The 27,058-nt window shown below is 41.7% G+C and overlaps 1 protein-coding gene across 1 annotated transcript in view; it reads right to left on the reverse strand.

Annotated features, from left to right (window-relative positions):
* Positions 1 to 25,578, reverse strand: part of LOC110966808 (glucocorticoid receptor-like) — an 86,571-nt gene extending 60,993 nt beyond the window's left edge. Inside the window, 2 exon segments of the mRNA XM_051937728.1 lie at positions 22,022 to 23,250; positions 25,063 to 25,578. Of these exon segments, the coding sequence (XP_051793688.1) occupies positions 22,022 to 23,241 (1,220 nt within the window). The 5' untranslated portion in view covers positions 23,242 to 23,250; positions 25,063 to 25,578.
* Between the last annotated feature and the right edge of the window lie 1,480 nt (positions 25,579 to 27,058).

The following is a 27,058-nucleotide window of genomic DNA, read 5'->3' on the forward strand; positions in this document are numbered from 1 at the left end:
CATTAACAAATCTAACCTTTAACTTATGAAATTCTATCAAAATCATTTTATACTACATGTCTCATTGAAATTGAAAATTTGCCAATAACTAAAGCATTTACAACAAGAAAAGCACTCTGTTCATTCCCCCATATGGAATTGTCAAAAATGCAGCATATTTTTGTAGAAATTCAGCATATTTTTATTATTATTATTGATGATCAGAAATCACAGCACTGCAGGATGTGTCCATTTAATATAGATGTACCCACAAACCAAATGACCTTATGCTGAGCACAAGCGTGTGTTATGCATGTGGACATTATGTACGGATACCGAATCACGTGACCTAAATATGTGGAAATCACTTATAAAGGTCTGTTGATCAGTTAATCACTTTTTGCAAGGCCTTGTCTTGCATGCTTTTATTTTGAAGGTGAATTGTTTTTTAATGATACAGGCTTTTCATTTTGCCACCATTCCAGCAGCACAGGAAGTGTTTACCAAAGAAGCGGTTTCTTCACATGAAGAAGACGCAGCGGAAAAGTTCACGTAACAAAGGAAGGAAAACGGTTACACTCAGAAACACCCCCACAATTTAATCAACTGTTTTTTTTATGATTTCTCACAGAAAAGTCCACAGCGGTCGATTTGTAGTAGGATCGCAATCATGTGACCGTCATCAGGCCGCTGATGAAGTGTTCACGTCGTCATAGTTACAGTGATGTCGTGCCACTCTCTTGCAATGAAATCTTTAACAAATTCGTGCATCCAGACTATAAGTCGCATCACTGCCATCATCCAAATCCATTGGTCCGTTTTTGAGTAATGTTGTGAACAGAGGGAAGGAAGGAAGGATTCATGCACACAAATCGTCACATAAGCCTCTCGCATTCCTTGGCAGAGAAACAATCACACGTGATAAGAAAATAAAACTTCTACACTCCTCTGTGTACTGACGAAGCCATTAATAACTCAGCTGTGACTACGAGTCATAGTCCAAAAAAATTCAAGGACTTTTCAGCTGTACTGTACTGAACAGCAGGAAGTGTTTACACAAAGCCGATTAGACAAGTATGGAATTTTTTAAAAACTGTGAGCAGGTAAACCTCTACAGCAGACAGAGCAATCAGTTATTTTTCCCCACGTTGACTACACCTCAGATTTTGTTATGATTTATGACATAATGTATAAAACACAAAATATATTTTCACTTCTTTTTTACTTCTAGCCATGGTTGAGCTGTTTCCAAAGAGGTGCAGGACTTTGTATTGCAGTAGGAAAAAAAAAAAAGGTAACACGGTGACTAAAAATGTGACGCAAATAAACACCACCCAGGAAACACTTCAGAGGGTGAAACTACAATAAGAACTGTATGTAATTAAACATGATACATTTTTAATTAATCCTACTCAATCACTCAGTCCTGCCCATAATACACCATAATAAATCAAAATTATTATATATTATTATATATATTTTTTTATCTTTAAGCATCTCTGTGTTTCAGTGATATAATGTTACAGATAATTTCTAATAAAAAGACATGTGCTGAGCTGTATTTTGCCATTTGACTGTTGTACCCCACGCACAGAGGTTACCATACATCTTTGTTATTAGCTTCAAATTAATGTCTGTTACTCTTCTGGTATCCAGATGTTTCCTCAAATGCAGCTGTCACCCGCTTCTGTTCAAAAGTGACCTACTCTATATTTGTACATCAATTGGAAGACTCATCTGCCACAATTTTCCCCACTCATGAAGGAAATTAAAAGTGCCAACTATGGAAAGTCCGGCGGGTTTGTTAAACACAGACACAACGCTGTGTTCACTGTTCCAACAGTAACCGAGAACACAAACAGGTTTTCCAAATTTGTGTTTAGTGAAACATTTACTAGATACACAAAACACTACTTCAGCTCCTGCCTTTAGTATGTTCTGGATCCTGCTTGATTTCAATTTGCTAAAGAATCTTAACTTAGATTTGGACAATTCACATGCAGAAGCACAGTGCTAAGCTAATTAACGTGATTTGTTACCAACAGCAACAAGTGAACTGTAGTGAAGACTTTATTCACTTCTGGCTCTATTCCTCTCCACAGTAATGCCAGCAGATGAATAAAACACAGATTTAAAATGAATATAATATATTCTATATTCTATGCTATAAAACGTCACAGTATGTATGGCAAAAAAAAAACAAAGAAGTAAGAGTTTTTAACAGATCTTTTGTATGCCCTGTGTCTCTCAGAAGTCATTTTTCTTTCTTTTTTCTTGCACCACGAGATGGAAAACTACTGAGATGTGCTAAAAAGATGATTATGACACCAAACATTCTGAAGGAATGTGTGGAAGAATTTTGGATTCTACACCATAGATAGTAAAGCATCGATGCAGGTAGGCCGTCTGTCGACTTAAAATGCAAAGAAGCAGCAAGTTGTAAGCCAGCAGGTGTGTGGAGCACTGTTGGACGTTTAACCTGCACCTGTGGCACCGAATTCCTCCTCAGACTTAAGAAAAACTCAATCTTGTACTTTGAATAGTTCAATGTTCACTTCAGCTCCCAAAAAAAAAAAAAAAAAAAGCATCCGATTTCAGAAAAAAAGAAAGAAAGGAAAAAAACTGAAACTGGAGTTCAGCTCCATGGCAACAGCACCGAGAGAACAGCATGATAAAGTGCAGTGAAGCTGTTTCACTCACAGTGTTATGTTTTACACGAGCACCAGCCTGCTGACATCCAGCAGTCCAAGAAAGATGATCTTTCCTAATAATTCCTGACTCCTGCGCACTAACTTGTGACCGTATCAGTCAGATAAGGTTTTATACTGTATTTCAGGCATTTATCTTACTGCTGCTGTCCTGTGGAGAGGCTAGGAGAGAACACGGGAAAGAAGATAAGATTTAGTGTCTTGCTCAGATACTTTGCTGTGTTATATGGCTGTTGCCTACAAATATTAGGGTGGTATGCTTAGATTGACAACTACCAGATGTAATGATGTACTTGGGGCTTCATAAATCCACCTGTATTCTTATCAAATAAAGCAGAAATATCAAGAAATGTTCTTGAATTCTAACATCCACTGCAATAACAATGTCAAGTAGATGGTTTTCACAGACAGCTGGTTTTGGAGTTTTAGATAATTAAACAGATTTTGCTCAGTGATATCTTGGTAGCGGCTGAAATCAGGCATAGTAAAAATGAGCTGTAACGCTAAGGGTCATGTGTTCCAACAAACACCATTTACCATTTCAGTGCAAGAGGGGGCGGACAGAGAGTGATGAATCACTGGTGAGAGAGCACAGACACAGAGAAAAGAGAAGGAGAGAGCACAGAGAAGAGCAAATTGAGGAAAACGGAGAGAGTGTCAGGTGTAATTAATGGTTGAAGGTCTGATATAGCATGCAGTCAGGAGGGAGATGTAGGGGGGAGGGAACGGCAGACATTAGGACGAGGCCTCAGACTGTCACAGTAGGAGGTAAACTCATTTAATGTGCAAAAGCAGAGGTGAGCATGTAGCAGCCGAGCAGGAACAACATTAATCGAGTGAGATGCAAAACAGTAAAGTCTAAACTTATAAAATCAAAACTGGAAGTCTGAATAATGCTCATATTTTCGAGGCAGGTTTCAGGATATTAAAATGTAGTCTTGCATATGTATGCTTTGGAATATTTCTGGACTGGTGACTTTATATTAGAACAGGGATGTCAAACTCATTCCACAAAGGGCCGGTGTGGCTGCAGGTTTTTGTTCCAACTAAGCAGCATCACACCAGACGTGACTCATTTAATCAACCGATCTCAGTCTCCAGGCAGGTGATTGGTCAGACTGTGTGCTGTAGATATGTTGGAACTAAATGCTGTAGCCTAGAGTGATTGGTGAGGCAAGGTCTGAGTTGCTTTTGAAGTTACACTCAAGTTATCAGAGCATTAAGGACAGGAGAGAAGGAATAATTTATTGAGCATAGTAGCTAATATTAGGTTGGTTGGGTCACAATGTCAATGAACTGATTTATTTGACTAATCTTGCTTAATGTGTAGCTGGTTCCCTGCCTTTCATGTTCTGACCCATTGAATCAACAAGACCTCTGAAAGTACAGTGTGGCATCAGGGATCCAGCAACAGCAGATCCTTTAAGCCACTCAAACACTGCGTTTTCTAAAACACTGATCGCTGTCGGCAGGTTCTCACCCCTGCTGACTGGGAACGCCCTGCTAGCTTTGCTCCAACCCACCCTACAGGTCACGCTGTGCTGGACTGTGCTGGACTGTGCCACTCACATCTTCACACCTTCCTAATTCTCACACATTCAACATTGGCTGTTCACTCAAAGCCAAACACAGCTCAGGCCTCGACATGCACTGTTCTTACAAGACTGCAAGATTATTCCCTCCATCCGTGTGTGGTCTTAATATTTTGCCTCATTTTGTACTGCTCCACTCCAACTGCTTGGGATTGATAAAGTGAAAGTTTGCCATCATAATTCCTCTCCATTTGATAGAAGAAGGAGAGAAAGCATGTGGCAAAAGGGAGTCAGGAATTCCAGTGAGAGCAGCCCTAATCTGCAGCTTGTGAACAATAAAGTTCAAGCAGGCTCTCAAACTGCATGAAAGCACAGTACACAAACAAAGCTGAGCCCTGCACAGGTTTTAGCCGACTTCAGCTACCGAGAGAAGACTGAGAAGCAAACCCCGTTTCAAAGGGGGAAAATCACAAACTCCAAACTAGCAGCAAACAAGTTGAAATGAAAAGTGGTGTGAAATAGACGAAAACTATTTCAAGTGTACCGCAGAGTGAGAAGAAAGAGCAGAGTGAGAGGAAGCCTGACAGAGAAAGCTGCAGTCAGAGACAGATATAGAGACAGACTTTGGCCCAGCTGGATTGTGGCCCATTTACAGTAGAGCTCCTCCTCCTCTTCCTCCTCCTCGCCCCGCTCTCAAACGGGTAACAGTCACAGGAGGAACAAGAAAGAGTCGTGTTTGTGGCTAGAAAAAAAAAAACAGCGACTCACTAAATGTATGATATTCACGGTTAGACAATTTCCTCTTTGTGTCTGTTCCATGTTGCTGCCAGGCAAATGGGAGGAAACATATGTGGTGGTGGGCTGAGATGGAGATCTGAGTTGATTCGAGGTGATCTTTTAAACCAGTCATCCCTGTAACATCTCTTAATAGCCTGTCCTTGTTTTAATAGGGGCTGAGCAGACAGGGTTACTGGTAGAAAGGGCAGGTCTGTCCACAGCCCTCATTACAATCGCCGTCTGAAGCAGCTTTTACGTCTTTCTCCAGCACTTTGAAACACTACTGGCCTAAATAAAGTCCCTACCACACTGCTGACAAAACTGTACGCCTCATTTAGCAGCATATGCTTGAGATCAGCATCACTGCAAATTCTTGTGAGCATAATCCTCAACAAATTCTCCATAAATCTCACGATCCAAATGGATTGTTATGTATTATTGATTAGTGTTCAACTGTCATAAAATGATGTGTACTGGTAAGAACTTTGTCTCTAATAATAACACACAATCGAGGCCTTGAAGTGATAAACAGTAAGCACACCCTGACATTGATTTATTTACCATAGAAGGGCATCAGACACAAGATTGCATGTTTCTGTTCAAGCCACATTTAGAAGAAAAGTAAAACTGCACGCTTTGTGATTAAATTAATAAAAAATGATTACATTTAACACCAATTGTGGTCGTTGCAAATGGGCAGCCAGTATTTGACAATGCGTTTCCAGCTTAAATGCTGGAAACATAAGATACTTAAAACTATTACAGCACATAGTTTCTCATTTTGGAAAAAATAAATAAATAAAATCATGGACGGTGGGTTTTTTTAGGTTGCAGCTCTGCTCTGGACCATTCTGAAAAAAGATTAAAATCCCACATCAACTTATCAGAGTGTGAGAAATAGGAGTGTGACTATACTCCAATGCGAAACACGTTCATGGTGTGCATGGCAGCACACGACAAGTGTTGTCAAACTATAAAATTACACCATAATTAACAATTAAACACAGATTTTATTTCATTTTCTCAGCACACACTTGTCGAGATCGGTTATTTAAACTTTCATCACATTCCATTCGTCAACTTGGCTCAGTGGCCTCAACTTAGCTACACCCTTATGTGTCTTATAAAGTGGGGCTTTACATTCAGCCGGAGGTAAGTAGGTAGTTATTTAGGCGGCACCCTCAGCTAGGAGACAGTCTGTAAATGACTAGTCTATTAAACACGCCAAGCACTCATTAGGAAGCAAACTCTTAATTGCCGATCACACTGTGCTTGTGGCATAAAACTCACCTCAAGCCTTGTAGTCAATGTATAGTCAAAAGAAAAACAAAAAAGATTAAGAGCACATAATGAATGCTAAAAGGAATAATCTATATGTGTTCATGACCAGATCCTTTTTGTGCTACATGGGGCGACTTCATGCACTTAAATCATGGCATTGTGTGAGGCATTGAAAATATGCATGACAGGTCGATACCAGACCTCCAACAATTAGCAGTCTGCTTGAATACAGCTGTGAATGTAGTTACATAAAACTACTGGCTGCCTTCCAAGCTTGAGCAAAAGAACATGAAAAACCAGATATGGAGGGGGCGTAATTTGCCCATGGCCAAATTCTTAGCAAACGGATCCAACCAATCAGCAAGTAAAGGCAGGATGCCATTTTTTTTTTCAGTATTCTGAACCCCGCATACAAGAGGTTTCTGTAAATGTCACAACAGATAAATAAAACCTTGTTTCACACGACTTTATACATGAATATGTACAAACCTTTTTACACCAGTAGCTGCTTTCTGTTGCAACAGTCTACAGGGAAAGTGATGACAGTAAGATGAGATGAGATCGGGACTAAGCCTATAGGTTCAGGAAGCTGCTCAGACAGTTAGATAAGATCCGACCATAGGGAGACGTGTTACTTGCTCAGAATTAGAAGCACACTGGTGCAGTGCACTTTTTCCACATATTGGCATTTGGACTATGCATTCAAGTGAGGTAATACTACTAGTTCTTGCATGTCAAGTGACTGCACAGTTCTAGAATGAGGATGAAGGAAAAAAAAGGAAGACATTGTATCAAGCTCTGTCAAAAAACATTGCGTGCAACAAAACATGCAGCTTTGAGTCTAAATAATTAACAGGGTAACTGTCATTCTAGATTACTGAACCTGCAGCTTGGGGAGAATGAGGTCCTTTAGTGTCACAAGCTGTGTGTTCACCAGGTAACCAGTACAATACAACCAGCTGCTGGATACCAGAAATATGCCAAGATTTCACACAACAAAGCAGCATTTTGGGCTGCGCTTCAAACCAGGACACCTTTCTCCACGCAGAGAAAAGCAAATGACAGATTCTAGAGTTGACGCACTGCTGCTGTGGTGTGAATGGAATAATGTGAATCACTGTGCCTGAGAAACTAAGGCCACTATTCTGAATTTAGAGCTGATGACTGATCTAAAGAGAAGAGTGATGACCACACTGATGGGTGGCTCTTCCTGCTCCATCACCACAAAGTACCTCAGGGCACATTTACTTCCATTCAAACCACTCACGTGGCAGCCTCTGCTTTGCCATTACGGCTTCTTTTTGGAGCACTATGGCAAGAATAAATAACAGAAAATGTTACATTTTTGTATTGTGTCAAAAAATACATGACAGTATATTGGCAAGGTAATCAAGCTTTTGTTGCAGACCGATTCACTCGGTGTCTGACCCAAAAACTCATTTATAGTTCTGTCCTACTTATTTCACTATCGTGTAACTTTCCCTTAAACAGGCCTGCTATCGTCTTCTTATCACATAAAACTGACAGAAGGAAACAAAGAGGGCAGGGAGGGTATATGACCCTCACGTTACTGTTGCAATAAATGTCAAGTAGCTGATTTATTGGTGGCAATCAGTGAACCTGCTCAGCATGTTTGACAGAAATAAAGTATGAGCAGTAATTGAAACAGTCCCTGCTGTTCTCAATGTCTCCCATAGGGAATCAAACTCTGATTTATAAGGCTATTTTGGCATGTGGTGATCATCTGTTTGCTCGCTTTTGAACCTCCCGATACATTACTGAGGACAAGGAAGTGGGCACTATTTTCTATTTTTTGCTGTTGACTGAAAGCAGTTGAAGGTTTGTAGCGCAAGGGTGGTGCAGGGCAGACACTGCAAGAACAAAGGCAGTGACGTAGTGATACTTGAAGAGGAGACTTCAAGAGCAGGAGATAATCAAAGTAGGAGTGGTTAAGGAAAGAAGAGAGAGCATAGATGAGGAAAAGGAAGAGAGGAAGGGGTGTGGGAGGGTGATAGCTACAATATACAACCTAAAACTTTGCTTAATGATCACGTTTTCAAAAGGGACAGAGCAAATAAAACCTTCAGTTGAGGGCAGGAGTGGAAGATGCAGTTAGTATATAACTCTTGGACAGGGCCCCCAATCCTACGATAATTTGCAACTCACAACTATGGGCAAGGGCTGAATATTGCTTTTGATAGAGTCTATAGGCTTGGAAAACGTCAACAACAATGACAGAACCGTAATTTAAAGTTCTGCCTTTGGTCTGCCAACCATTAAGCAACGCTAACAGTCTATGATCATGCTAGCAGCTAAATATGAAGATCTGTTTGCACACGCATGTTAACATATGGATGTGCAGCAGCTGTAATGTTTACCAGATTCATCATCTTAATTCAGTTTAGGTTGTCTAAATCCGCAAACCAATTTGGCTTCAAATAATCCTGGATTGAGCCCAGTCAAGTTCAAGTGTTGCACTGGCCTGCCGTGTCAGTAAATAATTGCCTGGTTGTTGCACAATGTCTAAATTTATTTTACTTTTCCATTTAATTATCCTATAGAATTAAAGTCATGTTGGTGATTAGAATGAATGCTGCTGACGAAATAATGTCTGCTTAGTTCCCACCCAATTCAAATAAGATCAGATATTCTGTTCAACAAGACAAACGCTAGTCCACGGGTCAGTGCAGCAATAAGGATTCATCATCAGCTACAATTTCAGCAAAATTAGGGACAACATAACAACAATTAAAAAACACCACAAGCTATAGAAGTCATCTGATTTATCCCCCCATTTGAAATATGGCAAACTCATGTCAATGACACGGTTAATGTGGTTCGACCCACGCACAGGTTTATTTCAAAAATTGCTTTAGCTAGACAAAATTAGCACGCTGTCACTCAGAGCAGCGCATTATCACAGGCTAAAGCATCTTTAAAAATAGTACACTGGCCTTAGCACTAGTTGCGCTGAAAATAGACAAGCAACAGACACAGAGGAGCTTCTATTTTGAAGAATGACAGAATGGCGGTTGAGTGGTGGTATTACCAGACAAATAAATGAATCCAAGAGGGACGAGGATCAATTTTATTTTGCTCTACTGTTTCTATTATACGAACTGAATTTTATTTTCCATACAATTGAGTCAAACTGTTGAACTATGAAGAATAATCTGGTGGTAAGAGAAACAGAATGAGTGACAAAGTAACAGAGAAAGAGAAAAGGGTCCCAACAGGTAGATCTATGTATCTTCCATGCGGCTAACCCTATGTGTCCTGTAGAGACACTAGTCAGTGATAAAGACAGTCACCATCCAGCCGTTCAACCTGCTGTTTGCTTAGTCAGGACTATAAACAGTCTATGCCGCTTCTGTTTCGGCCATTTGATACAGATACATGTCGACCAGAATAACTCCACCCATTCAGGCAAACAGAACAGTTTTCCCATCGCAAGTTCTACAGTAACGCCTGCTGCTGCCTCATCCACAGCTGGCTTATCAGACGATATGAGCTCCGAACGGCAGAGTGGCCAAAATATGTTCCGAAAGAAGTGATGACCAAATCTCAAATAGTTACCTCAGCTGCCACGACTCTGCTCCTATAAATGCACAGGCGGTTTTCTGGGCCAAATTTCCAAGTTGGGGAGCCAGAAGATTTCACAAACACATACCGTCCTGGAAAATGTTGGCGTTTAGCTACTGACACCGCGGCTGCAGAAAAAGGAAAGACGTGCCAACACTTCAAAAATCTGTTGGATGCTTGGAAAAGTCTTTCGTTTGTGCTCAAACCGCTTCAGCTGTAAAACTTCCACAAAAATGCATCGACGCTCAGCTGCAAAACAGTGGAGCAGAGCGCACTTTGCACAGCAGCTATATTGCAGTAACCATGAGCATGTAAGTTCCTGGGTATGTCAGTTACACCGGGCTCTGGGCAAGACATAATACTGTAAACATAAAGTCCATTTATCTACGTTACTGCTTACTATGAAGCTCACAGAAGCTGAACAGATCCTGTCTTAGTGCATTTTTTTTTTAAATCAGCTTTTAATAGCTGTTTAACTTTCTGTATGATGCTTGCAACAAGTCACTAATGACTACAAAGCCCTGAATGTCATTACAGGTGCTCTGACTGAGGCAAAATGAAGTCATTATCACTTTTTCCCCTCAAACCAGCTGTCATTTATCAGAAGATTACACAAGGTGTAGGTCTGAATGACGACTACGGGGGGGGGGAATGTTTGTCTCCACATGTACAGTAACCTACACATATGTACTTTGCAAAACACTGGATGGATGCAATAAAATCTAATGCATTTCATTCTGACACAAAAGTAATCCCGCACACGACAATCATTCAGAACTGACAGACAGCACACATTGTCTAAATGTCCTTTTACGCTTGACAAAGCTCTTTAATAACGCTTTTATATAACCAAATAAATAAAAATTAACCAAAATTAATGAATAACTCCTAACAATTTTCAAATAGGCTTAGGGGTTTTGTTGGGGTTGTGGTGAATAACCTGAAATGTAGGCCTCTGGGCACACAGAGGTTTAAAGAGAATCTGAGCTCTCTTGGTTTGTAAAGCTGGCACGTCTGTGATACTTCACATTAGCCGCAATTAAATGATCCTCAGCAAATCAAACGAACAGCAGCTCGGGGACTCAAAGGGATTTATCAAGTTGCTCTCACTTCCACGGGTCAGACTTTTGCTGCCAAAGGGGTTTGAATCTGCGGCCCTGCTGCTGACAGTCTCCCTGGTAACTCCGCCACCCTGCAGGCACTGGTGAGATGGCAGGAAAACTCCTGACTCGTGTTTCTTGGAAAAGTAACCCAGTAGAGCAGCAGAAGAAATAACTTGTTCCAGATATAGTCCAGATTCTTGCTCCTTTACACAGAATTTAAATGTAACATTTAATAAGGAAGTAACTCTGAGTTTAATAGCTATTTTCAAAGATCCTGATAAACCACAAAAAACATGCACTGACATCTGCACTCAAGTTTATACTTCGCAATCGGATGTTTAATTTGAAGATGATTTAAATCAGTGTTCCGAATCGTCCTAGACTTTATGAGTCCACTCTAAACAGTTAAAGATTACAAGGTTACCAAAGGGGAAATCAATCTACTTTCAAAATGTGTCCGACTTCTGCTTCTGCTGTGATAGACAAACAGATGAACTGACAGTGCTCCATGAACCTTGGCAATCAAACACAGATACACCCAGACTACTTCTTCTTTAGTCCAATCAGGAACACTGGGAGGGAAAGTAGTGTGTGGACAGAAAGGGCATTTGTATTCCTTCTCCAGATTAACGGGCTCCTTGCTGAGTTGGGAAGGCTGGATTAGAGATGACCACGGAGGGATGACCCACATTTGGGGACACAAGCCGCAGAGAATAAACTCAGGATAACAAAATGTCCCACAGTTTAGCAAGCACACAGACAGAAAAATGGACAGCAGTAAAGAGTGTACAAAAATGTAGAATGGCACAGTTCCTAGCTACTCTGAGGATTTTACCCGTGACAGGCTATCACTGGTAAGCAGGAAATTCCTCCAACTTGGCTCATCGATCACAAAACGAGTTGTGACATGTCAAAGATTTTACAGGAGAAGTCTTGTATTTGTCTGATAGCAACATAAAAAAGACAAAATTCCTGAACGTTCTTCTGCTTGTTTCTGATATGGTCAATGGAGGAACACAAGGACGGTGGAGCGAGACTGCAAGGCTAACAAAGGCAGGAGTGTGGGATCTTTGTTTTGATAAAACACACTAAAAAGATACATAAATTTTCATTTCCCTTTAGGCACAAAAACATAAAAATATAGCTGCAATCTTTTTGAAAAGTGTCTTAAGACAGCTTTAATTCTATTATGCTGATGCAAAATGGTCTTTTTTATGTAATCTTGCTTGCTTTCACGAATATATTTATTGTGACAAGTCTACATTCAACTAAAAAGTTACAGTCATAATCGCTGTGACCTTGGAACTAATGTTACCCTGAGAGATGAATCAGGATCTGTTCGATTCAGACTCGGAATATGAAAAAACATATTAGTGCCCATAATACTGCTCCTTCAATATAAATTCTATCATGAAATAGGTCAAGTACTGGAGAATAATGACTGGCTGAATCGTTATGCTTCCCTAAAGGGGCTGGAGAGCTCAAGGAATGATTTGATAAGCATTATGTCAATCCTGTGGTATTTACACTCAGCAGATCTCAACCCAACTGAACACCAACGGGAGAGTTTTCAGGCGTGACAACAGCATCTATAACACTGTAATCAGCGTTGAGGCTACCTGGCTCTGCTGGTTTTTCCTTCATCAACCAAATGTATGCTCAAAAACTCGGGGACCTTTTGAGCATGAAGGCAAAAGGGCAGAGAATGAAGTGGGTGGACAGAGCATACCACATCCACTAACCAATTTCCTGTGGAAAACCCTGAGATGCATTGAGCCGTTTCTAGATTATATACGTCTATAGCTCTTCGGTTTGGCTTGCGTTTTTTTATTTTTAAGCTGACAGGAGCTGCTGCTGTTTTTCTGTTTCTCTAAATGTTAACAAAAGGGGGGGTTGTTTCTTTCTCAAAAGCTGCATGTTTCCGTGAAAAAGCCATTTGATGCACTGTGACACAGCTTCACTAATGAACACTACTGCCGAACAATGCCAGCGCAACCCGCTAAGCACAAAGCAAAATACAAATGTACGTGCCAATATGGTGCTTTGTGATCATTATTACTTTTTCAATGCAGAATGAAAGAGAGGACAAAAGCAGCAGTGGTCTGAGCCACTATGGCAATTAGACCCCAGACTTCATGTTTCCTGACTGATTTGCTGCCAAACATAACAAGCGCAGTCCTCTATTTAGAAAGTGCGGCGAGTAAGATCAGTCGGGGCTATATTTGTGCTCACTCCAGACATATCCGATCACAGTTCACTCACAGAATTTTTCATGTGAATGTAGCTGGCAAGACGGTCACAGACTCCTGTCATCACAAACAGACTGCATTATCGCCTTCATTCAGTTGTTGCAATTTCAACGGTAACGTTATACTAGTAAGTAAGTAGCTGGGGTTGGAATCGTGACACACATACGCGTAGATATGCACTTACAAGAACTTTCTCTGACAGCGGTTAAATAATTCAAGATGGGTTAGCAAGATTGCAACGAGTATCTCATCTTCTATTCTGAGTGTCGGGCATCTATACCAAGAGAAAAAGGCCTCTCAGCTAGCTTCGCCGACCGCATTCAAGCAAGTCACAATGTGCAATGAGACTTTTCTGTGTGTCTGTTCATATGTATGTGGATGTAACACGCAAACGTGTATGTGTAGAAGCCATGCAGAATTTTAATAAATCTATGCAGTGAAGCCCAGAAAGCATTTGCAAAAATAATGCTGCCAGAATGGAGAATTTTACAGAGGATGTCCTTGTCTTGATCTGAATGAGAGATAATGTTGATCAAAAATCAAGAAATTAAGTTTAAACCAATTTGTAATGGCTTGAATCAGCTTGTGTGTGATTATGGGCTACAGTTCCACAATCACCTGATGACAGTTATGCGACAACTGAACAAATCTATTCACTGCTGGAGGCAGGTTGAAAGCTTTTTGGAAAACTACCCCCGGTATAAGTCCATTGTCCATCCAGAGTATTTGATAAGAAAAACAGAAAAAAGCACCATACAGTAACAGGACAATTGCTTATTAACGCTACAAATCGCAGCTTCAGAAATGAACTACAGTCATTCCATGGCATTCATTTAAAACAAAAACTTCACAAAAATAGAACTTCTCCTATAAAGCGTGTATGCATGCCGTTGCAAAATATCTTGTCCTGTTTTCCAGCACATTTCTTTCCATATTCTGTAGATAATCAAAAGGCCAGCTTTATCCCATACAAGCGGTTAAATCCATCATGTGGCCTATTACACAGACATCGATATGTTCACAGCTCCTACCACCAGTGTAAACAAGCCGTCAGCCACCAAAACAGTCTTAAAAAAGAAACAGCTTGACTGCTAGGAGGCCTAGACCTCCTTTGGGTCGCTGCACTACACTGACCCCAACCCAAGCCTACTTACTTCAAAGACTCGGTACACTAGGCCGCAGAGAGGGTCAAGGTCCCAGAACAGACCGAGGAAAGTTAGAGTGATTGAAAGACAATCCTGACAATGTTTCTTTGCTGATGACGACAGCTGATGTGTCCACTGTAAAAATCAGGCCGCGTGTAGAAACACAATCAACTTGATCTTTCGCTGCACATGAATTTCACACTAGCCTTTAAGATTTGAATATGGTCTCACAGAAAAATTGTTCTCCCGTGGATGTACAGTGAAAGCACTACCCAAGGCATCACAGAACATTTCCAGACAGTTAACAGCACATAGTCCAGATGTTTGGGTCTCATATGAACATGTAAGGTCTGTCTGGCTAATCCCGAGGCCAAAGAAAAAAATCCATTAATGCTTGCAGCTGAAGACGGATCGGAGAAATATACGGTAAATAAACTGTAAGAGGCTGTGAAAGACAAAGTGCAATGCCGCCCCGCATACAGCAAAGGCAAATAAGTAATAAACATATTAAGCAAGCAGAACAAACAATGTCGATTGAGGTCGGCATAATCTTGGCGATTATAAATCCAGGTTACTGAGTCAACAGATGTGAAACTGACCTAGTTCTTGCATGAGTTCGTTTTATCTCCAGCTTGCCTGCAGTACCTGTTGTGAAATGACTATAGTGGTTTACAGTTGGACTGTAAAATCTCAAAATGCAGATTATATAATTTACATAAATACAGATAAGTTGAGTGGCTTAGGCCTACTTGTCTGCTAAGAGGAAAGGGTCAATGCAAATCGACATAAAGCTCTTCTGACAGGGGATTAAGGGAATGTCTTTTGGAATGATGGAGTTCTGGAGACTTGCAGAATCAATGCAAAGCTGAATTGAAGATTTCCTCGTGGTTTATGGTGGTCCAACACCCTACTAAGACACTTCATGTTGTTTTTTTTACTTTAATTTGACATCCATCTGTGTATTGTAATGTCGTACACACAAGCAAAATCCCATTAAAATAACTGATGGTAAACATAACTGCTATTTATTACATCAAACGAAACATTAAATAACTGCTTTCAATTATGCTGGAATCATTCATTTACACGGGACAGTTTGATCAATCAAAATTATTATACAATATAATGACGACGCCGACATTCAACTGAGAGTTAATTAAGGATAATGGGAGTGATTTACCATTCTGCCCTTGAATGTTGCTGCATATTCTGGCGAGCTACTTAACTACATTATTTTTTTTGATTCTGATGAATTACTTTTGACTAACAAGTTGTGATTCATGTATATTTTATGATCACTTGCCTCTGCTTCTAACACAATGCCAGCATGATGATGGAAAACATCCCCATCTGTCTGCATTATCAATGCTGCCCCCGCATGCTCCATATCAGTGTGTGTGTGTGTGTGTGTGTGTGTGTGTGAGAGAGAAGTCGTGCACTGCCAAGAAGAGAGCGGATGACAAAACACGTTAACTGCATCGACTGCACAGAAAAGGGAACGTCCTCAATAGATGGGCAGCATCGGAAAACACCTGTGGCAGAAACTTGATGACTGAGCAGCAAGCATTTAAAAAAAAAAAAAAAAAAAAAAGTCCTGCATTTTCCACATGCACCGCACAGACTTCTATTGGCTTAGTCAATGAATGAATTCCCTTTATTTACACTGTACTTCTAACTGTCGAGGCTGAGTTGATTCAGTAGGCTCACATGATTTCAGTCAAGTGCTGAGTCACATATTACCACAGGATATTTTAAGCGTGTATATAAATAAATAATTACATTTGAGACCGAGACATAGGCTAGATAAGGCATGGGATTGAAAACATGATCCTTGTTTATTTTTTCAGAATAAGAGCACATTCATGTTTCTTATGCATGAACCATCATTGTGGCATGATAAATCTTACAGTGGGTGTCAGTAAATGAGTAAAATGTAATAAATGAGGTTTAATGTCTCTCACGAATTCTGATCAGTAAGGGATAGGTGTGCTTTTTAAATATTTATGGCTATTTACAGTCTGCGTAGGCTCAGATCTCTCTAGCTGGCTGCTCCATACCCTTGTGGGAAGAAAATTATGTAAATTTGGACCTACAACTACAAAGAAAATCCTGCAACACAGTCACAACTCCCTTTAACAAAGACTGTATATCCGTAACATACAGTTGCTACAAGCAACAACATGTAAAAACATGCAGCTGCAATGCATCAGGCCAAACAATCAGCTAGAGTTGGATTCAAACCACGCTCCACTTGAGCTAAGGAGCTATTACAATACTAATCATCATGCTATACGTTACCAAAAGCACCATCATCATCATCATTACTCATTAATCATGGAACACACCCTATCAGTGCTGAAATCAATCATTACAACCCATGTGAAGGTTACTGCTGCACCACAGCTTCCTTCTATTGGCCTCTTGGATCCGTTTCCAAAACTGTGAAACATTTTTCTTCTGCAGTCTCCGTGTCCTGCGCTGTAATCAGCCCCTACCAGCTATTAGTTACAGCGAAAAATTAAAGTCAGGATGTTTCTCCTCATGTTTCTCCCACAAACGGTAAGTATTTCTTTCTCTAATCAAATGCCACAAAAATATCTTTAAAATATGTTTTTGGAGTTTCATCAGATCTAGCTATGGGGCAACATATGCACTTCAGAACTTTGCATGGAGAGCACTGTTGCAGAACACATTGTGTCCTCTTTGATTTCTTTTCTTAACCTTCTCATCCCCAAGCGGTTTCTGGGTGTTTTTATCTCCAACACAGAAACACATACAACACTCACTCTCACATCCACAGCCAGTTTAGAGTCACCAGTCAGCCATATATTTCATGTCTTTGGACTGTAGGAGGAAATTGGATCATCCATTAAAGACCCATGCGAGCAACACGGCGCTACACACCATTGATTTCTTGCTGCTGGCATTTTTAATCCGTTTCCAAACTTTTCTCCTATCTGCTCTGCGTAAACACAGCCTGCAGTTCATCCCAGTTCAGCTGAACTAGTGAATTTCTGTCATGTGACAGCTTGCAGCTGAGTCAGTCATGGCTTCACGGTTTCGCCCACGAGTGCAGAATTTAGTACAAATGGTAGCATTGGAAAGTTGAAAATCTGGCAAATTTGCTTTCACAGTTTCTGGCTCTGAAAATTGGTGTCATATTTGTAAGTTTTTAAAGACAACAAACCTTTCAGGTTCAGAGGGTTGAAGTGAACATTGCATCGGATTATGTGCTACAATGTCAGTGTTTTGGGTTATTCATCAAATAAAAAGTTGTCTGCTGAACCTGAAGGGCATCAAATCATCAAATCAGAAAGGCCAAAATGCAATGTAAATACCTACCTGTTGACTCATGCTGTAAGTCCACTCAACTGCCACAATATTAGCACAAAGCATCTGCAAACCCCAAGCTGGCAGAACACAACGTTAAATTACTCTATTTTGCCAAAAAAATATTATTATAACATCCAATGCTGATGTTAACGTTACTGCAATTAGAAAACGAAAACACAATTTTGACTCGAGTCCTTTCAAGACGCGCCGGTTTGCTTTGACTGTCAGAATCTGCAGCTCTCTTCAAACAGAAGAGAGCGCGGGTCGGTTTGCATGGCATCCTTGTCTGTATAGCTTTTGCGTGCCTCTGTGAAGTATGGAGAGCTCTGAGGGGCCCTTCAGGGGTGACAAGGTGAGGAGGAAAAAAAAAGTGAGTGACAGTCTAAGGAGAGAGGCAGCAGCACACCAGAGCAGATCTGTAAACGTGGCCTTCCAGCCTCTCTGTGTGTACGTGTACACACATGTATACACACAGAGATGCACACAGTCTGTCTTGCTCTGGTGCACACTGACGCAGGCAGCACAGCAACAGAGAAAAGTTTACATCAGCTCTTTAACCCTTCTTACCATCAGCATGACTCAGAACATTTCTGAAGAAAATTTAGTCTCAACACCACAAAGATGAGAAGACAACAGCGATAACAAACTGCACTGTATACAGAAGCAGTAAAAGCTGCAATGCAATATAGCAAAAAATTAAACGATGAATAATTGAAAGGAATATCGTGCCGTTTTGAGAATTTTCGAGCCTTTCACTGGCCTCATTTTGTCCTGGGCATGAAGCAATAAACATTTGTCTATTTGATTACCAGTTATGTAACAAGAAGCTGGAGCCCAGCAACGTGAATGAGCCAAATTGGGATTGAACCGTGTTGAAAATTCCCATAGAAGAGCGAGGTGGGCTCGATGATGTACAGTGCTGCACATGCAGTTGGTTGCTATGCTACATGATGTTGTAACCAGGGAGCAAGTCATTTTTCTGTTTTCAGTTCTTCTTTAATCAGATCTAATGCAAAGGCACTGCAGTCAGAGCGCAGCATTATTGCACATTTTCTAATCAATCCTATTGTTCATCAAAGTAACCAGCATGTACAATATATGTGCTGTTATCGTCTTAAGGAAATGGAACTTTGTGGGATATTTGATAATTGGTTAATCTAAAATGCTGTTCATTTTGATCATTTGTGTATCGTGGTCATTTTAGAGATATAAAAATGAGGTATTACTCACTTTCAGGTTTCTGAGTTGTAAACAAAATCTCCATAGCTCTGTGTCAGCAGTGTGGAATGGTCTGACTGTACCCTATTCTGTGATAGATGGAAAAAAAAACTAAAGCAAAAACACTCTGTTTGGTTTTAGTTAAACCAATCACAATCATCAAGATTAAGTTTAGGATGCAGTGATGGTGCCTCTGCAAAAAATAGTGTTGGGGGAGCTTCTTTTGGGAGAAAATTGCTCTGGAAATTAAACTTTTTGGATAACTAGTGGACAAACATGCAAGAACGTTCCTCTTAGGCACCATATGTAAAAATATTCTCTGTAGATCTTTACAACCATTCTCCAAAAGAAGAAAGCAGTCCTGGCCTTGTTGCACGATCCGAATGTTTGTCAAAATTTTTGCAGGTTGCTGCTTAGAGTAGGTTGTTGCTGTTGTGTTTCATAGTGAAAGCAGGTTTTTATCCACAGTTTACATCCAGTGAAGCAGACTATCAACCTAATGATATGACTGTAGTGTGATGAAGCACATCAATGCTTGTAATATTATCAATATTTCAAGCAAAGTGTATTTTTTTTTCCCTAAAAAAGGCACTTCATAGGTTGAAAATGGCTCAACACAGCATTTGCTGTTATAAATCATCTTTAAACTTGTAACGGCACTTCTTAAAGAGTCAGTGGTTTAGGGCTGATTTACATCATTAGGTTTTGCAAAAAAAAAAAAAAAGAAAGTTAGCACCCTCTAATCACAGGCGGCCGGCCCACTTCCTCTAGCCACAGGCCTTGAGGGGGAGTCTGTGAAAGAGCGCAGGAGTTTGTACTTTCACTGCTAAACGTCTACGTTGTAGTTTTTGTTTCTGGAAAAAATGTTCCGATTTGTGCATTTGACAGCTGTAGAAGCTCAACCGGCCAGAATTCTTTCCCTTTAGTCCCTCATTCTACCCTCGAGCATTTCGTTGCCATTCAGAGACTGCCCCCATCCTCTCTTTAAATGCATTGCCTGCATTACTGGGGCTGAAGCCAACAGCTCGAATGGACACGGCTCAGTAGCATCATGGCTCTCCACTATACAGACGCCTACTTCAGAGAAATCTGGAGGGGTGAAAGTCTTCTATCCCAAAACAGCCCTCTGTGGAAGACGTAACTTATGAATCTGTATTGCGCTCCATTTTCCTCTGGCTTGGGGGTTTCACTAAACAAATCCTGCCTCAGTCTGCTTGCCAACTTTTCAGCATTTTTTAAACTTAAGTTGCAGCCCAACTGTGCGCAGTGAAGTCGGTTTATGTTTGCATGTTCTGTTGTTTGTACTGTAAGGGGTTTTCGCATTGCACTGTTGAGGCCTTGCACAGCTTCAGTGCTCTACATCAGAGGACCACAGTATGAAATCACACACCATGCTGGTGCAATGCGGATCAGCATGCCAGGAAGTCGGGCACAAACAGCACCGTACATGTATTCAGCAATAAAGCCGACTATAGCGTATTATGTGCACAGAAAAGATAGTGACTTGAGGAGATAAGAGTCTGCACATTTTCAACACGACAAAGACGTGTGGTTAAGCGAAAAACAGCCGAGGAGCATATCAGTCTCACAGCAGGGAGCTAGCAGTGCAACGAAAGCCCAAGTTCATACAGAAGTTGTTTGCAATCCAACCTGAGCCAAACACCCTCAGTGACTCTTTCAGGAGGGCCTGTACTGACACACATTATTACCCTCCATTAATCAAACACCATCTCGTGATCCGCCCTTTCAACCCGTGTCCACATTGGAGCTCATAAAACTGAAAAATAAATCCCTCTCTTCTAACGTTGCACCCAGAGCCGGTTCGGTTATCAGATAGTACTTCTAAGCAGAAGCGAGTCGTGTCACCAGACGCTTCCCATTCTCACTGTGCAGCACGTACACAACATTCTCACAGAACTCATTCCCCTCACATCAAGCATGACCACAGTGCCTCCTCAAAAATGCACACATGTTATGCCAATTACTCATTTCCTGTGGGATGACACATTTCAGTAACGCCGTAATATCTTTATTACAGACACCATTTTTATGGCACCATTCTGGAAAAATACCACACAGATACAGGTTGGATGCATTATGATGAGTTACTGTGTATGGGAATAATTTCTTGATTTCTCCTACCAAAAAAAATACAGATTTCTAATGTCTGATTCTGAGGAAGCAAAATCGCAGAAAAATAACTGCGCTGTGGCCCATGGGCTCCACAACACTACGACACTGAAAAACATAAGGTCTCCTCAGGGTGACTATTCTTAGCTCAGCACAACTGAATATCCTCAACAGTATTTACTTTCCCTCGTGCCACCTTGTTTTCTGGCAACTCTTCAACTAATTCAACACCTCTTCTCACGTCTGTCTCCTCTGACAATAATTCTGTAACTAAAGGAGAATTTATTCACATTTTGCTATCCCAGTGGCATTCCTAAAAAGCACTGCAATGTGGATAAATTGAAGGAATGCGTTCCCTGCTGAGCCGGCCTGTTGGGGGTGACAAGCAGCAGATGCCCTCCACCCCGGCAGCGTTAACACTTTCCTCACAAAAGAATGCAACATGCAAACAAACACACAGCACCTCAGCACCATTTTCTTTTCTTTTTTTGACCTATTGAAGTGATGTTTCCGGTTTGCTAGAATCAAGCTGGAAGGCTGAAATGCTATGAAACGCACCGGACTGCACTGTCAAGGTGTCCTGCAGGGAACTGAGCTGCCCTGATACATCTCTCTAAACCTGATCTGCTATTAGGCACATCAACACAGACCAGCACAAATATTTTTATGGTTTCGGGAGCAGCAGCGCCAAGAGGAAACGCTATACCTGTCCACAGAATGCTTTTTCCAGGAAAACTGACATCGCCAATCAACCATCCAGTGGCACTCATATAAATCACAGTTTCTGCTCTGCGAAACTTGAATTACTATCAGCTTTTCTTTTTCACTTTAAAATGTAGGCATATTTTAATATTTTAAGAATACAGCAACACCCTCCAGGCGCATAAATACAAAGTCAATCACACCTTGAATGGGAGCAAACACTAAATCTGCCACAAAGACGAAAGTAAACAGAGCAGGATTAGGTAATCCCATGAGTCTTACCTGGAGAAGTTGCCAGGAAAAGATCCCAAGGCTGCAGCAGAGGGGAGCCTATCATTGGTGCTCTGTATCCCGGATGACTCTCCATAACGTTTCCCCCTGATCCAGCTCTCCTCCAACAGAGACAGGTCTGAACAAACAAAAGGCTTCTGGTCTTGTAGGCCCACTGTGGAAGGTGGATTGGCTGTGTAGTGGCAGCTCATGCCTGCACCAATGCCCATAGAGGAGGACATGGGCCCTCCTCCTCCACTGTGGAGGGAGCTCAAGCTGTTCTGGAGAAACTGCAATTGGCATAAACCAGCACTGTCCTTCTCCTCCTGTTTGACCACACCAGGGGTGCGGATGCGGATGAAAGAGTCGTCGGGATCCTTCTCCACCTTGATGGTGACGGTGGGGAGGAGCATTAGAGGCGGCTGCTGCTGCTGCTGGTGTTGCAGCTGATGTTGCTGGTGCTGTAGCTGCTGGTGCAGATGATGGTGTTGTATGGGAGGGTGATGCTGCTCTGTGCCGTTCACACTGGTACAGTTGTCTCCGTTACCCACGAGAGGTTTTGTTTCCTTTAGCAAGCTGCCGACAGGACCGCCGCCGCCGCTCTCATGTAGAAGCTTATCCAAGCGTTTCACTTCTGTATCAAAGTCCAAAGGGCTGATGCCTGGCAGCGAGCTAGGAAGGTCCAGGTCTTGGGGCCAAATTTCGGTATCCTCGCTTAGGCGACTGCTGTTGCCATCCAAATCACACTGACCAGCGCCTGTGTGCCCACTAAAAGCTCCCATGTCCTTGTCTGGAGAAAAAATCCCCTCCTGTTTGATGTGCTGGGAAAAAAGGTCAGGCAGAGGGAGGCCGTCCAGGACAGAGGTGTTTGAGGTGGACGTCTGGTCAAAATCGGATATACTCCCCATGCTGAATATATCAATATCCTGTTGTTGCTGTTGTGGTTTCTGCATCATGATCATTTTGCTCTCCTTCATATCTAAACCCTCGCACAGGACATGATGCTGAGGGGACTCAAAGAGTCCTCCAAGTTCCTCTTGGTCTTTGGTTCCAACCCGTCCATTTGGGGCCACTGTGGGCTGGAGCAGAGACCCAGGGCCAGGCAGATGCATCGCAGACTGGAGCAGTGAACCAGGTGTGTCACTTGAATCTCTCACTACTTCAGCTCCTATCCCCCCAAATGTCAGGCTGTCGTCTCGATTACCATTGCGCTTCAGTCCACCCTGATCCATTTCTTTATCCTGAGGGGGACAGTAGGGGCAGTGAGGACAAATCAAGAAGGCAAACAAAAGGGACAAGGCTATAGAATTAAATGCTATGCTGGATAAGGAGATAAGTATGCAGCAGCTAGTCCAAGAGAAAAAAAAACAAGCTCACTGAAAAGCAGATCATTCACAGTAACAGGTGTCTTGAAACATCTGCATTTAAAAGTGCCATGACGCAGTTTAAAAGCTCTGTCTACTGCTGTGCCTATGCCTACGCTCTTCTCTTATTTAATTCATTTCTTTTTTTGTTTGTTTTTTGTAATAAATGTGACTGCAGCCAAATCAAAGAAGCCATGTCCTCCTCTCACACCCACCCTGGAATAATGCAGCAGAGGCACAAATGGCACGAACCAGGGCACGAATTAGAAAATGTGACCACAGATATTACATAATGTCACATAAAATGACAGAAACGTTGGTGTAATCTCTTTGAACTGCGCATCCCTCTCAAGAGTCAAGAAGTGATAAAACATGCCGGGGCATAACTTGTGTTACAGGTAGCGCCACTGACTGTCCCACATACAGTAAGCATGTGTCTGTCTAAAAGAGATTAACCCACCATGGGGCTCTGGGCATTTGCTGCAGGCACCAATGATTCTCTCTTTTTGCAAGAAAGATAAAAGAAAAAAAGAAAGAAAATCCAGTCAAAAGTCCTTAAAAATTGGGAATTTAAATATAGACTAACTTTAAAAGTAAAACTAAATAAAGTGACTGAGATGCATCCACCAACTAATCAATTGTGTGTTTTTTTTTTTTTTTTTTATTTTCCAAAGTAGGTGCCACTAAATAAATACAACACAAACACACGTGAAAAGGCTGCTAAACATATTCTAAATTACCTTGGACATTTGATATTATGAAAACATCGAATACAATCCGACCCTTAGAATAAGGCACTGGACAATCTCCGGTGATATTGTGATATTCAAAGCGCCGATCGCTTCTGTTCTGGCCTCAAGTCAACACAGTGGGGACATTCTTGGATGTCTCCATATAACATGCATGCATACGGTGCCATATACGCAGCTGCTGTATTTATTTTTGCAACTTCTGTGGCTGCGGCGGTGCGTAAAAATGAAGTCCAATGGTTAGCGTTGGGTTTTTCTGTGGTTCTCTCAGGGGCAAATTGGGATTATTTTTTTATAGCGCTACCTGAAGAAAGGTCATATGTTCGCCACTTTTCCACGCCCACAGCCGCCTACATTGCACCGGCTGTGCAGTGGAACAGGCTGCGACCAAGGTTTTTTTTGTGTGTGTGCGCAATTTTCCCACCAAAAAACTGACGTTGTTGTAAGAGTAAAATTTTAGTAAGGCAGCAAATGTTACATGGGAAGATTTTGGTTTTTCTTTTTTAAAAGTTGGGGGGTTTCCTGACTTGCTTCAGCCAGCTGTACTTTTCCTAACAGAATTAGTGCAACCTGTTGGCTGCGATGGGAAGCTGCACTGACCTCACGCCTACAGTCGGGGAAAGAGAGAGAGAGAGAGAGAGAGAGAGAGAGAGAGAGAGAGAGAATAGCCCGTGCGTTCAACTTTGTGCACATTTTCCATTTCATACACAAAACCAGACATTACAGCGGTTTCTCTGAATGCTGGAGGTGTCAATGCCAATGTGAGACACGGTGCAGCAGCTGCTGTCAGAGCGCTTATCCACGCACCACCGGTGACGCTCATCGTCGGCCTTCTCGGCGGAAAAGCCTTTCTCTCTCTCTCTCTCTCTTTCTCTCTCTCAATATTACTGCAGCAATGTAACAAGAAGACGAGTGACCGCATGACAAAGTAGTCCGTTACCTGTAGTGAAAAAAAAGAGATGCACTCCACCAATTAGGTCATCTCCCGTCTGTCCAACTTGGAGAGGGGGGAAAAATCTAAGAAATAACGCAATAATGTCCACACGATCAGGGGCTCAAATAAACCCCCTCTTGGCAGCAATGTTGCGCGGTGACATATCAGCTGGATCTGCGTCTCTTTCCATGTGGTAGCAATACATTCTCGGAAATATTTCTCACTCAAATTAACGGCGCCGCTGACCTGGCTGGGGCTGGCGAGATCCACCGTGTGCGCCGCTTCGCAGATCTGTTCGATAACTTTTAATGCACGTCCACAGCGAGAGGAAAAAAACAGCAACAACAACAAAAAAAAGTGATCGATCGTTCGCGATCTCAGGATAAATCCGCAGAGAACTGACAGATCTGCGGCGCAATGTCCCGCTCTTGCGCCATTAAACCCTTGAGTACATTAAAGTTATATAACACAGCCGTGCTGCCCTGGCGCACTCAACTGCAAACTCAGGCAGGGCAGGGCGATCAGTTAGTGAAGCGGTGTCAAATTAAACAGAGCAAGAGCCGCGCTTCCTTTTAGGCCTTTCAAAATTAAAGAGGCGTTAGTTGGATTTTCGCGCATACGTGCGTAAAATGATACACTAATATTTTTTTACATATTAAAATGTAATAAAAATTTCTTCGTTTCATACAAACAAATTGTGCTTTTCAATGCGACTTATTTTTCTGACATTTTAAGGCACAGTTGTTCTTCTTCCTACCTCTTTGCGTGCATCTGTGGCAACTTTACGCAGCTTGACATTTGGCGGTGAACGCCCCTTTACCCACTGAAACTGTCTGCTGGGGAATCTGTCAAAACGTGTCCTAAGCACCTATAGCCTCCGAAAACAGGATTGAGGAAACAGCTACCGGTCGTAACCTATATACTGCTGCTGCAGCTCTTCAGCCAACAAACCAAGCGTGGTTAATTCAAATTCTTTCATAGCTTAGAGTTCCCAAAGTCGCATTAGGGGGTCTTTTTAGGTCAGGCTGGAAACAAAGGGGGAGGAAATCCGTCTTTTTGTCCCTCAGATGACAGCATATTGTATGACTCTGGTAAGAATCCCTGTTTTACAACTCAGTGGAAAAAAAAAAAAAAAAAAAAAAACATCCCAAAATCCCTAAAAGACAAATCACCTTATGGTTTGGTGATCTGAAGTCTCAGTCCATGCCAACTTAGGCTGCTGGCAGTGCTTAGTAACAGGATGCATGCAGTGTAAGTGAGAAATGTTAAAACTGCTCGCTGTTGCACATTTTATTATTTCTATGTCATTCTAGACAGGAAGACATGACTGCAGTCACTGAGAATCACACTGAGATTCAGAGCCAAGTGGCGTATGGGGAGATGTTTAAGAAAAGGGGAAGTCAGACTTGAAAGGCTGCCAGTGCAGAGTTAAACCACAGCCCTTTATGCAAACCTTAGAGACAAAAACAATCTCCAAACTAAACTGACTTCAGCACTTTCACATGGAGGGGCATTAATCATTCCTTCGCCCGGTGCTTTCTCTACACTCCAGACAAAGTGGAGAGGGATTTGGGGAGCTCACGGCGTTTTTGTTGCGAGAGCAGAGAGTGAGGTGTCAAAGGGCAGGTTGACAGCCACGAGCTCTTGAGAACCTCGATGCCTAAACTGCTAATCTTTTATTTTACATGCTGGCTCCCTACTTAAGCAGTAGATAAGATGTGATTTCTGTCCGATGGCCCATTTTCTGAGAGGATTTTTGCTACTGAATAAGTCAGAATGTAAGGAATGTAAGCATAGAAGGATTCCAGAGACTAAAACGGAGCCACACACTCTGACAATGAGCACAGCACTGATTACTGAGTTACTTGTTAAAGAATGACGACTAAAGCAAGATGTCTTTTAGCAGAACTTTTCAAACCTTTTAGACTTAGAGAGCCAAAGCATAAACTCTGATGAAGACACAGTAGTGTTGAAACCGTAGTCTGTTTGCACAATCAAAGGC

This window comes from Acanthochromis polyacanthus, chromosome 17 (assembly GCF_021347895.1).
Source record: "Acanthochromis polyacanthus isolate Apoly-LR-REF ecotype Palm Island chromosome 17, KAUST_Apoly_ChrSc, whole genome shotgun sequence".
NCBI lineage: Eukaryota > Metazoa > Chordata > Actinopteri > Pomacentridae > Acanthochromis > Acanthochromis polyacanthus.